The sequence below is a fragment of the Porites lutea genome, chromosome 2 (genome assembly GCF_958299795.1).
Source record: "Porites lutea chromosome 2, jaPorLute2.1, whole genome shotgun sequence".
NCBI lineage: Eukaryota > Metazoa > Cnidaria > Anthozoa > Scleractinia > Poritidae > Porites > Porites lutea.
In genome coordinates this window covers 37,186,005-37,203,548 of record NC_133202.1, presented here as the reverse complement: position 1 = coordinate 37,203,548, position 17,544 = coordinate 37,186,005, and the positions used below count along the sequence as shown (strand labels likewise).

The 17,544-nt window shown below is 39.6% G+C and overlaps 2 protein-coding genes across 2 annotated transcripts; one reads left to right on the top strand and one right to left on the bottom strand.

The window, feature by feature from the left end:
• Positions 1 to 80: 80 nt before the first annotated feature.
• On the bottom strand, positions 81 to 2,891 carry LOC140926145 (stress-induced-phosphoprotein 1-like). The gene is made up of 7 exons (XM_073375935.1): positions 2,559 to 2,891; positions 2,151 to 2,228; positions 2,004 to 2,071; positions 1,584 to 1,650; positions 1,252 to 1,413; positions 842 to 919; positions 81 to 145 (listed from the first exon to the last, which is right to left on the bottom strand). Exons 1-7 carry the CDS (start codon positions 2,812 to 2,814, stop codon positions 81 to 83), a joined length of 774 nt encoding a protein of 257 aa, XP_073232036.1. The 5' UTR covers positions 2,815 to 2,891.
• A 9,703-nt stretch (positions 2,892 to 12,594) lies between these two features.
• On the top strand, positions 12,595 to 14,508 carry LOC140926144 (uncharacterized). Its single transcript, XM_073375934.1, has 3 exons — positions 12,595 to 12,892; positions 12,965 to 13,123; positions 14,111 to 14,508. Exons 1-3 carry the CDS (start codon positions 12,595 to 12,597, stop codon positions 14,506 to 14,508), a joined length of 855 nt encoding a protein of 284 aa, XP_073232035.1.
• Positions 14,509 to 17,544: the final 3,036 nt, after the last annotated feature.

Here is a 17,544-nt window from a genome sequence, read left to right as displayed (position 1 = left end):
TAAACTAGGACTTATGTAGTTGTTGGCAATAGTAGTGGTTATATTATATTTTCAAATAGTTGACTCCCTTTCTGTACATATCATGCAATGGCTGCTCGCAGGTCACTTATTTTAATCGACTTTATCGATTCAAACTGCTTATTTACTGAAAGGTAAAAAAAGAGTTACAAACCGTTATGAACTCCATGGAAATTGAAAAAGAGATTGCCTCTAATAATAACAATATGTCCTCCTTAAAAAACAAATGAAGCCCTCTTAAACTTTGCCCCTCGGACAAATGAACTTGCTGTTATTAAATAATTCCAAAAGTTCCAAAAGTTAAAAGTGATGCAGAAACAAATGCAAATGCAAATCACCTTTTAGTTGGTAGGACAGACTCCTTATGTTTTTGTTGTATCGTGTTTTATTTTGCAATTTTGCAAACAGTAGTCAATTTTGTAAAATTTTTTCAGGCTTAATTGGTTGCAAATGCTGTAACATTGTATTTTTCCTTTATCTCTTGTACGTTGTTTTTATTTTTTCTCCATGTAAATGTAAGTATTGTTATTAGAAGTGTTGTAACCAAATAAATGTTATTATTAAAAAAAAAAAAAAAGAAAAAAAAAAGAAAAAAAGAGTTGATAGTGACATATTAAAAGTAAAGAAAATAATAGTCGTGCGAGGGGCTGCGAGCATTATTCTAAGAAAGGATACGGTTAGTCCTTTATCACACCAGATGATGGCTTCTTGAAACTGCTTCAACTTTAAACAGGTGTTTGCTCCTAGTGAAAAAAAAAAGTCGACTGTTTTAAAATCATTGTTTTAGGAAAAAATCGCGTTTTCAACTGAGATTCATTTTCACCTCTGATAATCGCCTTGAGATAGGACGGCTGTAGTGCTGTTGCAGCTTTTACGTCACTTAGACAATCCTGGTAATTTCCTGAAAAAGAGTTTTATCATACGCACATTACAAGGAATAATCCGCACGAAAATTAGATCAAATCTTGACTGAGTGGGCAGCGTCTACTTTATATGTAAACCTTGCGTAAGCTCGAGGTTTTTTCAAATCCGATACTACAACACACTTTATGCTATCTACCGAAAGTTTAGTGACCAACGAAAGTAAGATTGTGAGTATTTTATAAGATTCCTTGCGAATGCAGCGACGTATGCATTGGCGGAACGGGAAGATGCATGCATGAATCGAACCTATTACGGCACATAAATTTAATACAATGTTGATGCTTTAAGTTAATATGAATGATACTTTACCCAAGTGATAGTGGGCTGAAGCCCTGTTGTTGTACAATTTGGCATTCAGATCCTCATCCTTGCATTTCACTTCAATTCCCTCCGTGTACAAGTTTATAGCTGTGACAAAATCGTCTTTACGAAATGCATTATTGCCAGAATTTTTGTGAGTCTCTGCAGTTACTGAAATAAAAATGCAAAAAGAGTCTTGAGTTCTGCCAGTAAGTAAACTAGTCAAGGCCAGACCGAGAATAAAACTGCAAAATGTTGCCTGACATACGAAATGTAGTGTAGACCCACTTCAAGTAAAGGCCCTGGTCAACAAGCCCGCTTTTTGTTTGCAGTTTACTTACATGTGCAATCAAGAGATTTTGGGTTGTTTCCTGAATCGTCCTCTTCTTTTGCTTCTTCGTTCCCTCCCTGTTTTGACAGATTTTCGTGTTCCTTTATAGAACAAGTCTTTATCTGCAACAGTTCCTGGTTGTCCTTGTAAATCTTACTAGAGTGAAGGCGCAGAAAATAATGTGCTTTCTTAAACTAGGACTTATGTGGTTGTTGGCGATAATAGTGGTTATATTATATTTTCAAATAGTTGACTCCCTTTCTGTACATATCATGCAATGGCTGCTCGCAGGTCACTTATTTTAATCGACTTTATCGATTCAAACTGCTTATTTACTGAAAGGTAAAAAAAGAGTTGATCGTGACATATTCAAAGTAAAGAAAATAATAGTCGTGCGAGGGGCTGCGTGCATTATTCTAAGAAAGGATACGGTTAGTCCTTTATCACACCAGATGATGGCTTCTTGAAACTGCTTCAACTTAAAATAAGTGTTCGCTCCTAGTGAAAAAAAAAGTCGACTCTTTTAAAATCATTGTTTTAGGAAAAAATCGCGTTTTCAACTGAGATTTATTTTCACCTCTGATAATCGCCTTGAGATAAGAAGGCTGTAGTGCTGTTGCAGCTTTTACATCACTTAGACAATCTGGATAATTACCTGAAAAAGAGTTTTATCATACGCACATTACAAGGAATAATCCGCACGAAAATTAGATTCAATTTGACTGAATGGGCAGCGTCCACTTTATATGTAAACCTTGCGTAAGTTTGAGGTGTTTTCAAATCCGATACGACAACACACTTTATGCTATATAGCGAAAGTTTAGTGACCAAGCAAGATTGTGAGTATTTTATAAGATTCATTGCGAATGCAGCGAAAAATGAATTGACGGAACGGGAAGATGTATGCATGAATTGAACCTACTAAGGCACATAAATTAAATGCAATGTTCAAGGACACTTTGAGTTAATATGAATGATACTTCACCCAAGTGATAGTGGGCTGAAGCCCTGTTGTTGTACAATTTTGCCTTCAGATCCTCATCCTTGCATTTTACTTCAATTCCCTCTGTGTACAAGTTTATAGCTGTGACAAAATCATCTTTAAGAAATGCATTATTGCCAGCAGTCTTATGCGTTTCTGCAGTTACTGAAATATAAATACAAAAAGAGTTTTGAGTTCTGCCAATAAGTGAACTATTCAAGGCCAGATCGAGAATAAAACTACAAATGTTGCCTGACATACGAAATATAGTGTACAGACCCACTTCAAGTTAGTAAAGACCCTGGCCCCGGTTGTTCAAACGTTGGATAGCGCTATCCACCGGATAAACCACTATCAAGTGGATGAGTATTACGGAAATCAATTACGCTATCTGTTGGATAGTGATTTATCCGGTGGATAGCGCTATCCAAGGTTTGAACAACCGGGGCCAGGTGTTTTCAATCGCTTTTTGTTTGCAGTTGACTTGCATGTGCAATCATGAGATTTTGGGTTGTTTCCTGAATCGTCCTCTTCTTTTGCTTCTTCGTCGCCTTCCTGTTTTGACAGATTTTCATGTTCCTTGATAGAACAACTCTTTATCTCCAACAGTTCCTGGTTGTCCTTGTCAATCTTACAGGGGTAAAGGTGTAGAAAATAATCTAAATTCATTATTAACCTAGGACTTGCGTAGTTTTTGGATTAGTAGTAGTAATTATGACAGTAGGAAGCACAGTAACAGATGTAGTTTAAAAAATGGAATCTTTTTCTGTAAGGGCAGCTACTCTTTAATGTAAACCGTTAATACTCGTCACTGAGAGATCATCATTTTTAATCACCTTTATTGATTCAACTTCTAATTTACTGAAAGCTAAAAAACAAAGTTGATTGTGAAATGTCAAAAGTAAAGAAAATAATAGTTGTGCGATGAGGCAGCGTGTATTGATCTAAGAAAGGATACGGCCAGTCCCTTTTCACACCAGATCATGGCTTCTTCAAATTGCTTCAACTTTAAACAGGCCCTCGCTCCTAATGAAACAAAGTTGACTCATTTGTCATTTGTCATAGAAGAGAAATAAAGCTTGAGATTTTTAAGTCAGTTTCATTTTTACCTCTGATAATCGCCTTGAGATAAAACGGTCGTAGTGCTGTTGTAGCTTTTACGTCATTCAGACAATCATAATAATTTTCTGAAAAAGATATCCATATGATAATCATCCTTAAGAAGAATATATATCAAAATATAATTCCGGACACCCTTACGCAAAAAATTGACTCTCATTAAGACGAAAACATTTACCCCGTGACACTTAGCTGATAGGCAGCACGTACATTAAAATTAAATTTGGTTTACAGCCCCCGTCTTATAAAAAATGGACACAACTGTTATACTCTGACTCACCGTTTACGGTATTAACTCATCGAAGAGCCGTATCAAATTATTCGGCACTTAATTTAGGTCGGCCTTTTTTGAAAACCTCTCATTTACGAATTACTCAGTACTATGTAAACTTTCTCCCTCTTTCTTTTTTTCGTTCCAGAACAATGAGAAACTATATTTTTGAAAGGCATAAGAATCACCATTAAAACATCATTAGCGCCATCTTCAGCACTTGACTTTGCAGAGCTTGAACATTGGTTAAAAAGACAGAGACAGCCAAAGGTTTCCTTCGGTTTTCGAGTCTTACTTTTACAAGAAATGAGCGTGCACTCTCGAAACTGAATTTTAAAGGAGGTCTATAGAGATATCCTTAAATGCCACGCACCTCATTAAATAGAAAGTTAGTTTCTGATCTCTCATTCAGTATATTACCTAAGTAGAAGTATACCGTCGATCTGTTGTTGTACAGCTTGGAAACAAGTTCTTTATCCGTGCATTGAATTCTGATTCCTTCCGTGTAAAAGAAAATGGCTTTGGCAAAATCTTTCTTTGAGTACGCCTCATTGCCTGCATTCTTGAGTACTTCTGCTTTTTCTACAACGAAAACAATGTTCCTGAGGAAGTGTGAGCACATGCCTTGCATCAGAGTTTACCTCCCAACACAACTGTTGTGAGACGTTCACTTGTCCCGTGCATTAACTAGACTACAGCTGTAAATTAGTCAGACCAATTCGCTCTAACAAAGGGCTAGCATTCTGAACGTCAGTTTATCAATCTTTCTACGTTGCCGATTTGCTTTAATTACTGATAAGTCTTTGTGCAAGTTTTACTTACCTACCGACGCAACACCACAGTTTCTTTACAAACTAACCCCTTTAATTGATAAATGATTGAGAAAACGATCTGGTTAAATTTTCGCCCAGACAAACGGAAGATGCATGTAGTGGACTCCCTCGTCGATCCCCTTACTTGCAGAGTCATCCCTGCCCCTTTCCTACAGTGTGTACAGCGTTCGTACAGGCGGGCGTACGCTGACGTCATAACCAAATTTTCTTACTTCGATAGTTTTCCAATTTCTGTAGTAATACAGGCTCCGCTATTAAGATCGGGACAGTACGATCACCCCATTTTCACAACAACCACATTTTGAAGTCGGCAGTCGACGACCTTCTCCGCAACGTTACGTCAAGCAATCAGACAACCAAGAACTATTTTTGTTCTGAGCAATCAACAGTTCGAGTGATATAAGACTTCAAGCAGGTGGTGGATAGTCAGCATTAAATTAAACCTGCCATCCCCTATTTTAGTTAAGGCTTAGTATGACACTACCCCGTTTAAGCGACCAAGGTTCATATTAGCGGGGTTAATGCAACTACTTGGTTTAAAACAGGACTGTGGACTGTTTGAGATAGGAAGCACGGACGAGGAACGTTCTTTAACTGTTTCTCGTACCTTCTTTACTCGCACTTTCTGACAAACGTGTTCATTCTTTCCGGCTAAAGACGTTTTATGAGGCAAGGTTTAATATGGTGGTCAATCTAGTCTGCGTGGCTGGCTGTTTTCAGCGGGGAGCGCGCCCCTGAACGACCGGAGCAACCGCGAAGGGAATGGGGGAAAAGTGCGCGCTCTGAAACTATCCTGTTCCAGGCATTCAAATCGAGGGGAAGGCGCGAAGAGATGCGAGTAGGAAAAACGGCGAGGGGGTGGGGTAGGGGGTGAGAGGTTCCCTCCTCTCTCCTTCCCCCTTCCCTCCTTATTTTTTCTCCCGGTCTTTTACTTCGCGCTGCACTCCACTATCTGAACGCCGGGAACAGGCTATAAACTCTACAAACAAACTGCTAGCTACACAGGCTTCCAAAGATCAAGACTAAACGAACTTAAAAATTTCCTACTTCTTCTACAAATAGCGATTAATACTGAAACCTATGTTACAACGTCAACAACTTATACTAAACTCCTTTCATTCAGTTTATAAACACCTCTTAAAGTGTCCTCCTCAAAGCCATTGTGTTCCATTGTTTTCTTTACAGGATATGTGACATTCCTTTCACCTGTAGCTTTAATTGAACTCTTTGCCACAGCTCCTGTGTTAAAAAAATTAATATTCTTGTAAAATTTAATGATAATGATAATGATAATGGTAATATTATGATAATGATAGTTACTTTACACAGTTGTAAACTAATTTGAGACATCTAACTTACTGCACACCAAATTACATAATGTACTTAACTAGGATACATTAAGATGCCTAAGATATCAAATTATCTACAGTCCTCCTAATTGCGAATGTAAATTTACCTAGAAGAGACATTGCGATCCTTACAGCTCTATGTAGTTAAATTTTGGAGGCCTAACATTTTGATTCTTAAACGCGAGTATCTTATGACTTTTATACTCAATTACGGGACTTAAATAGGTATCGTTTGTTCGGGCACAGATTCGTATTGAGAAAGCTTAAGCTACGTGCAAAAGAACGCAACAATCCCAACGTTATTAAGCCAACAATGTTGTGAATTGTTGCGTTCGTATTGGCAGTAGTGTGCAAACGGATGCAACAACTCCCAGCATTGTTGGGACCTGCAGTGCATCGGCGTGGAAAGGATACAGACCATAAAGACTTTGTAAACTCCAAGGAGGCCATGTTTAATGCGCGTGCGTGGCCTCAACAACGTTGGAAGCGCTGCCATATGCATTATATTACGGATCCAACATTGTTGGGCTACGCTTCGGCGATCACAGCACAAAAGAAATTTTGGGAGATGCTGGTTTAAAAGTTTGACTGGTGTCAAACTTTGAACAACAACTCCCAGCAACACGCAACAACATGCAACAGGGTGTGCAAAAGGACGCCGGCAAAATGTAACCACTAACAATGTTGCGTCCGTTTGAAAAGGGCTTAAGACACTTTACGAACACAATGGGCGCAATCAAGCACGACATTTGACGGAAGGCTGTACCAACCTACTGATCCTACATCCTGCATGACGTAATCACGACAGAATTATCGAGTCTAATCACTTTGCAGGATAATTGATTCAAAGAGTTGTTTTATTATTGTGTCTAATTTCACGAGAAATATAAAACTGGCCCTTCAAATCAGTTAAATTAGAATCCTTTAGACCATTCTTATAACATGAGAGAAATCATCTAATGTTAAATTCTTTAACTTTTTTCACCTCCCCAAAATTACATGAAGCTCCTTTGTGTACGGCCCTGGCTTTTTACAAGTATGTTAATATTAATAACACATAAAGAAGAAGGAAATGAAATTTGATGCCCAAGTATCCCTTCGGAGTTTAGTTCGTTTTCCTGACATGAAGTAAGAAGAACAACACCTTTAAGCGTGCTCTGTTTAGAACCACTTAGAAAGAACAGCTACAATGTCGCCAAGAAGAATATAAGTCGTTTCGTAACTCCAAAGACACGACACGTCCGACATGACTCTGCTTACCTCGGGTTAAGCTTGCTTTGTTCGTTGATATGACTACACCATAAATAGAAGCAACGGAATACCAACTATTCATGCATCCATTCCACTTACCGCCTCCTTGGTTCGCCAAAGACTTACCGCTATGTTTAGTGTGTATGTTTATAGTATTGATAGTAAAATAAACTAAAAGTTTCGTCATTTCAATTTGAATGTTCAGTCGACCGTGAATTTTCCTTTGTCCAGAATTAGGCATATCCCTTGTGATATCGATAACAGTTCCACATGACTCCGAGTAGGGCTAATAAAGCCTGGTTCGTTCATATAAAGGTATATAAATAGACACCTGCCCGATCGTCACGAGACGGCTTTCCGCCAGGTACATTACCCTATTGGAGCGTCGATCGTAACTCTTACAAGTAAATTTCGCCTTTTCATATTGTAACTTTCATATCACGGTCGCAAAACGCAAATTTTGGAGCCGTTCTTGAAATCGGCACACCTCATGAAAGTACAACAAATCAGAGCTTTTAAAACCTTCTCATATAAAGAGGCGATAAACTTAAGACAAAGACTTTGAAACTTACCGGACGACTGACTATTGAACCGTCTGGAGTCTTTGCTCAAGCAAGCTTACACCTTCCCCAAACGTAATATTTTGTCAAAGTGGAAATGCTTAAAATGCTTGTGCTGCCTTAAACTCATGACATTTTCTACGAAGAGAAAAGGCTACGGAACTATATTAACTGGACATGCATGGGAAGTATACGAGTATAATACAAAAATATTCATCCACAGTAAAGCAAACAAAGAAAATGAACCTAGGCGGAGGGAAAAGTCCCGATGAATGATTAATTTTTGAGGGGGCGGTACAGGGGAATTTATATTCACTCTTTTGTCTCGCAATTATAGTGAACAGGTGAAGTTTTATGCTATGATATCACCCTTTATTCATTTTAAAACTGTTTTAAAATTGTCGATAGCTGTATTAAATCGCAACAAACAGCTTTGCGTCTATCTCTTTACTTGGTTCTTCTAGGTGACTCTCAGGGTTTGTGACATGCGCGTTGTTAGCGACCCTGATGGCAATGTTTGTACTGCTAAGTGTCTGTTTCCGTAGCAAATTGTGATTGTTCTGTTTGCTTGCCCTTTGACTATACGAAATATTGGCCGTTTACATGTACTACAAACGAAAACTTTTTCTTCCTTTCGTGAATTACTTTATTTGTACTACATATTTTTCCACATCTTTTAAAAATGAAGAGCCCGGTTTTAGCAGGAGGCCGTGACGCTTCCCAAGGCTACTCTTTGCTTATTTCCTTATATATTGTACTTCATTTAATGTTGCATTCCAAATTATAAACACTCCCAGATGTTTTATTTTTTTTGGTTGATAATGTGAAACGTTTGGGCGTTCTAAAGACAATGTGGTGATAATTACGACCGCGACTTGCAGATCTAAAAACCACGCGACCAAGTGGCAAAACGGCAAATTGGGCACTAGAAGTCACGTCTAGTGGTTTCCTCGCGTTTTCGCTGTGTTTCCTTTGTCAGGAGCCTTTGCTGATTTTGACATCGTTCTAGGAAAAGGGTCGGAAATGCCTTCATTCCCCACGGCAGGTGAACTCTCGCCGTGACTCTCGCTCACGTCATGTATGTGATTAGTGATTAGAGAAGCGAACACGACAACAAAAAACGGACTGTCATTCCTAAAAGTTTTCTGTTTTTCTTTGTTTTCTTTTCAGTTAGTTATTTTCTTTAACAATGGCGTTACATTTTCGCTTGGTTTTTCCACTGCTCTTTAACCGGTCAGCCTGTCATTATGGAAAGGACCCTATACTTCGTCCTTCTTCTAACTTATGGAGAACAATTTTCGAATCTTAAGGTCTAGTTATGTACTAAACAGATTCGTATTTGCTCTTTCCCTTTCAGCCTATCCCAGTCTCTTGTGGTCACAGAAAGTTAATGTTTAATGGAAGAAGATCCAAATCCCTTCAAGAAATACTAATGGACAGAAATTCTGACAGAAGAGGAACTTCATAAATTGAAAGAAAGAGTTCAATCTTTTCTGAACTAGATCAAGTTTGAGCTAGGCTTTTATAGATTGTGCTCGCAAAACAGTGGCGGATCGTAGGGGAGGGTCCGGGGGATCCGGAGGACCCCCCCTAGCTATTAGACCTGACCCATCGAAAGGATCGTATATCACTTTTAAACTGGCTGGTTTTTTTAACTGAAACATCATCGAAATTATAATGTGCAACCACAACTTGTGGGGAAAGTAATTTGCCACAACAAAATTCAACAGTCCTTTCTGAACCAAAGATTGCCCCCTCCCCCCCCCAATAAAAATTCCTGGATCCCCCCTGCAAAAGTAGTATAATATGCTTATAGCAGTGCTCGTATATGCCAATAATTATGCTAGCACTGATTTATAAGAGAATTTCTGGGAAGAAACAAAAAAACGTACTAAAAATATTTGAAATAAAAATGAATAAACCTTGTGTTTGTGTTGTGTCTTCTGTTTGCTTCTAGAGCCTTCTCGAAACCGTTTTGACGAGTTTTAAAGATTTCGAATTGTACTTACAATATAAGAAAAACACGTGTAAAGGAAACTGGGGCCCTTGTTTCTTATCATTGCAAATAACAGTAGCTGATGCCTCTCTGAAATTCATTATCATCGTGCATCCTAGCCAAAAAACTGAAGAGACTTACACTTTCAAGAGACAAAGAAATGTGAACGATCAGTTTGCTCAACCTAGTCATTGCTGAGTTTCTTATGTTAGAGCACTCCTCAAATTGCAAAATCTCCAAATTGTCAACTTGTTTAATTTTGGACCAACGCGAAAGCCTAGCCTCTACTCGAAGGGTACGTTTCTGGGAAACTACCCACCTGCCCAATTTTGGCTTAAGGGAGGGGCCGAGGTGGGCGTTTTCCCCAAAAACCTAACTTGATCCATCTTGTTTTCATCAGACTTTCCTTTTTCAACATCTAGTTTTTCCTTTTTCTTCCTCACGAAGGGAGGCGGCTGAAATCAGATAATCATGAAGATATGATAAGTTAAAGGTTTTGACTGTTTGATGCTGTTAACCTTTTAAAGGGTCTATGTCACGCAACTTGCTATCTTATTAAAAAGCTAAAACGTGTCTTGGATTCCAAAAATAATAGCCCAGTTTTGTTATTCAAGACTATAATTAGGCATCTATTGCAACACATGGCAAGGATGGACTTGGGTTGAAACTTCCAAAAATGGGGCCAACGTTTTCAAGTTTCAAAGACATGCCTGCAAGAATCGCCAAAAAACTATTATGGTAATTTGTTTGGTTTCTTCTTTGTGACTTGACAGGAGCGTTTTGTGTCTGGGTAAAGCATTAGTAAAGAATTGACCTAAAACAGCAATATCTTCGTGACATAACTCCTTTAAGCCCTAAGAGAGATCAAATTTCTCCCTTGCTGTAATATCAATGGTTTATAAAACTGATCCGTCACAAGAAATAAGAATACAACCACACTAGATGAATTCAATCGCTAATTTAACAACTTCTCCCCACTATGTTTTCTCTCTCAGTTCCAATTACCGGGAAAAAAGGCCGCGAGGGTTTGAAACTTGTATCAAGAAGAAATGCAACTCAAATTTCGGTTTGAGACATTCCGTCCGGAAAAACAGGACTACCATTCAGATGTTCCATTGCTCTCGGAAATTTTTCCGCTGAAACGACCCAAAAAGTCGTGTTCCATACAGTCAAGTCAGTTAACTCTCGCCTTGCGGACAACCCGCTATAATGGACACCCCGATAATATAGACAGCAGTTGAATCTCAGGCAAAAATAAACTACAGACGTTTGACTGAAATAAAGTCCAGCTATTAAGGACTCTCGCTAATGAGGACACTAACTCGAGGTCTCTACAGTGTCCGCCATACCTTTTCAACCGGATTTTAAGGAAACAAGTTGCAAATGGTAAACAACCAATGATGCTTGCCGGTTCCAACGGTGACCTTCTTGACCTCGCCCCATGTTAGCGAATTCGGATGCTGGAAATGTTTGCTGTGGAATTCTGAATCCTGAGCTCTGGTATCCGGAATACAGCTCAAGGGAATTCAGAATTTCACTTGCGATTGGAATCCGAAAGCGATGGCCAAGCTCCATTGAAAGCTCCAATGAATACGGAATCCAGTATATGGAATCTGGAATCTACGGCGTGGAATCCAGAACTAAGACTGTCGTGGATTTCCCTATGAGGCGGTTGAGGAGATTTTACTGTCTCATCGACAAACTCCACGGTCGTTGCCTTTTTCTTTTGGTGATATGGGAGTGAATTAAGGCATTTGTGCGGTCCTGGGACCTTGTTAGGGGTCACATGACCCTTGTCACGTTGTTCTGTTCGTCCGAACCATGTGCTTGTTGACTCGTTACATAACATAAAGAAAATATCATTTACAATTCACAATTTTAAGTTTAAGTATGTCAGGCAAAAAGAATCTACATGAAGCTAACATCTTGTATTTTAGTCTTAAAGTCTGCAAAAAAACTGGTACCAAAAACGTCCGGCAGTGCATTCCACTGCTTAGCTGAAAAGTAAGAAAAGAAGTTAAGACCATAGGTAGTTGTTTTAGGTTTACTTAGTGAAAGAATGTAGTTGCCACGAAGATCATAGGAAGAGGACCGGAGTGAAAACATATTCTTCATATAAGTAGGAAAATGAGTGAAAAACAAACTCTTATATAACAGAATGAGGAAATTTTGAATGCGTTTGTTAAACAAAGAAGTAGAGCTGACTTTTGAGAGAAGAGTGTTGTATGGAGACGAGTAATCTCCAAGTATAAATCTAAGTACTCTTTTATTTAAAGCTTCATGCTTATCCGCATCGCGCGCTCCACAAAAGTGCCAGGCAAAGGAGCAATGATAAAAGTGAGGTAAAATATACGCTTTGTAAAGTTTGAATAAGATTTCCTTGCGTATGAGTTTTCTAAAGCGCAACATAACATTAAATTGATTATTAATCTTTTTGCATACATTTGATATATGTTTAGAAAAATTCAGATTATTATCTATTTCCATTCCAAAAATCTCTAACGTGTCCTTTACTGGGAAGGAAAAACCATACTCCGTCGTTGTGTTCTTTGAAACTATTTTAGCCGTTTAGTAGCTCGATACACTACATTTTTGGCGACAAGAAGCGTGTTCGGACGCCCACTGCAAGATAGACAAAGGAAGGGAAGTCTACGTAAATCATGCCCACGTCTGGGAAGTTGGACGAGTACAACGAAACTGAAGATTGGCACCATTACATCGAGCGTGTAAACAATTTCTTCGAAGCGAATGAAATCACAGATCCTGACAAGAGGAGATCCATTTTTCTGGTATGTGTGGGAGCGAAAACCGATAAACTTTTGTTAAGTTTGGTTACCCCAGAAGATCCAAAGGATAAAAACTTTGAGGATTTAGCAAAACTCCTCCAAGACCATTTCATGCCAAAACCCTCCGCTTTTGCTCAGCGAGTCAAGTTTAACACACGCTCTCAACAACCAGGTGAGACCATTGCAATGTTTTTAGCTGAGTTAAGACACCTGTCTGAACGCTGTGAATTCTGAATTACGTTAGATGAGTTGCTTCGTGATCGGCTGGCGCGTGGTGTTTGTGATATCAGAATACAGCGCAGATTATTGGCTGAACCCAAATTAACATTGAAGCGGGCACTTGATCTAGCTCTCGTCATTGAAGCAACAGATAAGGATGCTTCAGAGATACAGAAGGCAGACGGTGAGGAAGGGGAAGCTTCTGTCAACAAAGTAGACGTCAAAGTTAATAAGGGAAGTGAAGTTAAGGTGATTCCCTGGTTTTGCACTGCGCATCTCTTACTGCGCATAACAAGATGGCCGCCGTAAAAAAGAGCATGTGAAGTAACATTATTAAAATGAAGTTGACTGAAGAGAAACGCTATTGGAATTTTTGCTTGCTGTTGTTTCTTGCAGAGGTGTGTTGGGGATGTGCATAACGTAAGCAGTACGCGTGTTGCTGAGTTCGACTTCCTCTCGGAGAACCTCGATAGTGGATGTTTAACTTGTGCTTACTCACTTTGATTTTCATTTAAACGCTTTCCTTATCACATTGTGTCCTAAATGTGATATCTCGATGTAAATTCTGTAAAAACGGATTTTTAATACTTTCTTCCCCCTTTCACATACATTCTATTTGAAACTCGCCCCAGTCCTCCCTCAAAAATAGGAGAAAATGCATTTGGTGCGCTCTTTCTGCAGCTCTACCGCAAAAACGATTTCGGTGACCCCCATTTTTTTAGTTCATGATTTTATAAGGACAGTGCTTCCTTTCGATGAGAAAAAAATTGGCACAAATCTATGTTCAGTTTTTTGGCAGTTGTACTAAATTGTACGGATTGAGCTATCACGGGTCTAGTAGCGCGTGACAAATTTAACTGTACTTTGGAGCGTAAAGTAAAAACAAGGGTATTAAAAGGCATTTTTCTGGTACGTAAGTGGTTAAACAGTACATTTAAGTCAAATTCTGTGCGATGCCACATGCATCATCGAAAAAATCTCTCCTTTTTGTCTAGTTTTGGGCTGCCCGCGGTTTTTGTAAAAGGGTCCTAAATAGCCGTATTTGTCAGCATTGTGACGTCAAAACGAGCACGGTGACCCCCACTTTTTATCACTTTTTTATCATCTTCTTGACTTGTTACACCAGTGTACCAAGTTTCATCTACAATCTATGTTAGGTTCTTTTACTAAGGAATCACCTTAAGTCTTCTCGTTGTGGCGGCAACCACTACCCCAAAAGCTGTCATTTTAAGGATGCCAAATGCTATTGTTGTGGTAAATTTGCCCTATTTAGCTCGATTGTGCCCAACTAAGAAGAAAGGGAAACAACCACAGCCAGTTAATGACAAGAAATCAGACAACTCCGAGCCTACCAATCTTCTTGAGGGTGCCATGAAATCACCAGGGGAGGAACAGGGTGTGGGTGCGTATTCCTTGTTTAACTTTGGCAGTCAACGCCCTTTACCCTACAAAGTACAGCTAAGTGTTGCTGGGCAACCCCTTGAAATGGAAGTTGACACAGGGGCCTCGTTGTCTGTGATTAGCGAGGAATTATACAACTCCCTTGTTTCAGCAGGTCAAGCACCCTAATTTGTACAGTCAGGAATTGTCCTTCGCACATATACCGGGGAAGAGGTCAAAACTAAAGGGTCTTGTTCTGTGTATGTGTGTTATGAAGGGGTTGAATACTCGCTGCCGCTTTTGGTTGTAGGCGGCAAGGGGCCTGCTTTCTAGGTAGGTACTGGCTCGGGAAAATCAAGCTGAATTGGCCCATAATGAAGCAGCTTTCGTCACACAATAAGCGAATGGAAGAGATTTTGCAAAAAACATGCTCAGCTGTTCGAGGAGGGGCCTGGAACTCTACAAGGGGCAAAGGCCAAAATCCATGTTGATCCCACGGCTACCCCTATCTTCCATAAAGCCAGAACAGTACCGTATGCTCTGAGGGAGAAAATTGAACAAGACCTAGAAAGACTTAAAGAGCAGGGACCATTGAATCAGTCAAGTATTCCGAGTGGGCCACCCCGATTGTCCCCGTCATGAAGAGTGATGGCTCTTTAAGATTCTGTGGATACTATAAGCTCACTGTTAATATCCTATCGCCAAGCTTGATAATCTGTATACGAAATTAGTTGGAGGTCAAACATTTACTACATGCCTATGAACAGATGCTTGTGGATGAGAACTCTAAGGAATTTTTAACGATTAACACACAGAAGGGCCTGTACAGGTATAACCGTCTCCCTTACGGGGTAGCCTCAGCACCTTATATTTTCCAGAGAACTATGGAGGGTTTGCATCAAGGAATCCATTCAACGGGAGTTCTGTTCGATAACATTCTTATTACAGGCCCCAGTACTGAAGAGCACTTAGACAACATCGAGAAAGTTTTGAGACGCCTCTCGGAAGCTGGTCTACGACTCAAGGCAGTAAAGCGTCAGTTAATGAAGCCAGTTTTGGAGTGCCTAGGGCACCGAGTTGATGCAGAGGGGTTTCATCCTGTTGAAGCAAAAGTGAAGGCCATTCAAGAGGCCCCAGCACCAAAAAACCCCACTGAACTGAGGTCGTTCCTTGGTATGCTTAACTTCTGTGGGAAGTTTATACCTAACCTGTCATCCATTCTGGAACCACTACATAGTTTACTGAGGAAAGATGTTGTTTGGAAGTGGGACGTGGAACAACAAGAAGCATTTGATAAAGCCAAAAACCAGCTTCAATTATCAGACGTATTAGTGCATTATGATCCCGAGAAAGAGCTGGTGGTATCCTGTGACGCATCACCCTATGGTGTTGGCGCAGTTCTATCCCATGTTATGGAAGATGGATCCGAGAGACCCTTGGCATACGCCTCGCGTACACTCTCCACGGCAGAAAGGAACTACGGTCACCTACAATCCTGGACAAAAGTCCTTGGGACAGCACTGCAGTATTCATATTTTTCTGTCTTTTCTCGGTTCCCTCTTAAAACACTACATCCTTTCAGAAATTTTCTTGTAGGTCGCCCTCTCCCCACCCTATACAAAGTTGAAACTTGGAAAAAATTCTGGATACGCGCGTCCAACATTGATTGCGGGGTGAGGGGAGGGATTGGACCTGTGTGAATTGGAAAACGCCCCAGAAGTGCAAAAGTGCCCCAAGACTTTTGTCCATGATTGTAGAAGATGGAATGGTAGTTCAGAGACATCATGACCAATTAATTTCTCGTACTACAGAGCCTCTTCGCCCCACTCCAACAGCTCAAAGGGCAGGCCATAGCAAAGAGGGAAGTCTTGTTCCGAAGGTTGCAGTACCCGATGTGAATAGTTCTGAAGTAACCTGTAGGGAGTTGGAGTCACCCACTAACCCCGAACACCCAAGCTTAGTCACTGCCACCCCTGATCGACGATATCTAGTAAGGGACCGAAGACCACCACAGCGTTATTACTGATGGACCCCTCCTGCCCCCATGAAGGTTTAGTTTAGGGCGAGATGCCGCATATTGTTTAGGAACTTGAGGGGGAGGAATGCGCGGTCCAGGGAACTTGTTAGAGATCACGTGCCCCCTGTCGTGTTGTTCTGTTCGTCCGAACCATGTGTTTGTTGACTTGTTGTGTTCCTTGGAAGTATTGTAGCTGTTTAGTCGCTCGATACTCTACAGCATTGAATAACCAACTCTTTCATGTTCAGTTGCAGATAAAACGGGCAATGTTGTGTCAGTCTAGTTTATGTTGCATTGTCAAGTATGCAACTTAATTTAAAGCGTGTCTGCAATACCGAAATGAAGGAGGATAATAATTAAAAGCCCATCAAATTAGATTGGTCTAGAACTACTATTGAAGTTAATTTTAACGTTTCCTTTGGTTTGTCATTTTCTATTGTTGGGCAATAACAATACAGCTTTGAAACTACATCTTAAACTAGTGTTATGAGAAAGGACGATATATCAGTCGGACACTGATCCTTTAACATTTAAGTTCTCTTTGCTCTTTATTGTAATTTAACAAAATAAGATAGGAACGATAAGTTAACGCTTAGCTTAATCAGCTAGTTTACATGTAATCTACGGTATACACCCTAGTATACTCTAAAAATTAAAAACTAAAAATGTACAATAAATTGTAATACAAGGAGTGTAAAAGCTAAGATCTAAGAATCGATTAAAGCAAAAAACGCAAGAGGAAGCAGTGACTGTACATTACGATATCACTCAAACTCAGTAAGCAATCGAATTTTTTCTTCACATCATTAAAGCCCGCTTCATTTGCTACAATAGCTCGTTCTATTTCTCAGCGGCAAAATATCTTCATGATTTGAGCAACTTCCAGCATTCAGCTTAACATTTTTCAGTCTTATATTTAGGTTTATCTACAAATTTTAAGGGACAATGAGCAATTCTTTGTTGGTACTTAATCATCTATGCAAAAACTGAAACAGAACATAATACATGAGATAGACGTTGCTACAGTAAATCAGCCGTCATTTATCTCTACAGAGAGAGAAGGAGTACTGCTTCGAGTACTTAAACTTACATTACTTGGGCAACTTCAGGCAGTATATAATTCTCATTTACGTTCCTCACAGTCGGATAAAATTGGTATGAAAGAAGAGTTAAAAGAAATACAACCATAAGGTGAAAATGACTTTGCT

What these genes read in the sequence shown, in the direction of transcription:
- LOC140926144 (XM_073375934.1), top strand. Translation starts at nt 12,595, where the DNA reads ATGCCCACGTCTGGGAAGTTGGACGAGTACAACGAAACTGAAGATTGG. An exon ending in CACACGCTCTCAACAACCAG is followed by an intron (nt 12,893 to 12,964) that starts GTGAGACCATTG and finishes GAATTACGTTAG; the next exon opens with ATGAGTTGCTTCGTGATCGG. An exon ending in AGAGATACAGAAGGCAGACG is followed by an intron (nt 13,124 to 14,110) that starts GTGAGGAAGGGG and finishes TCTTTTACTAAG; the next exon opens with GAATCACCTTAAGTCTTCTC.
- LOC140926145 (XM_073375935.1), bottom strand. Translation starts at nt 2,814, where the DNA reads ATGTCAGGCAACATTTGTAGTTTTATTCTCGATCTGGCCTTGAATAGT. An exon ending in TCTCAAGGCGATTATCAGAG is followed by an intron (nt 2,072 to 2,150) that starts GTGAAAATAAAT and finishes TTTTTTCACTAG; the next exon opens with GAGCGAACACTTATTTTAAG. An exon ending in TCTCAAGGCGATTATCAGAG is followed by an intron (nt 146 to 841) that starts GTGAAAATGAAT and finishes TTTACCTTTCAG; the next exon opens with TAAATAAGCAGTTTGAATCG.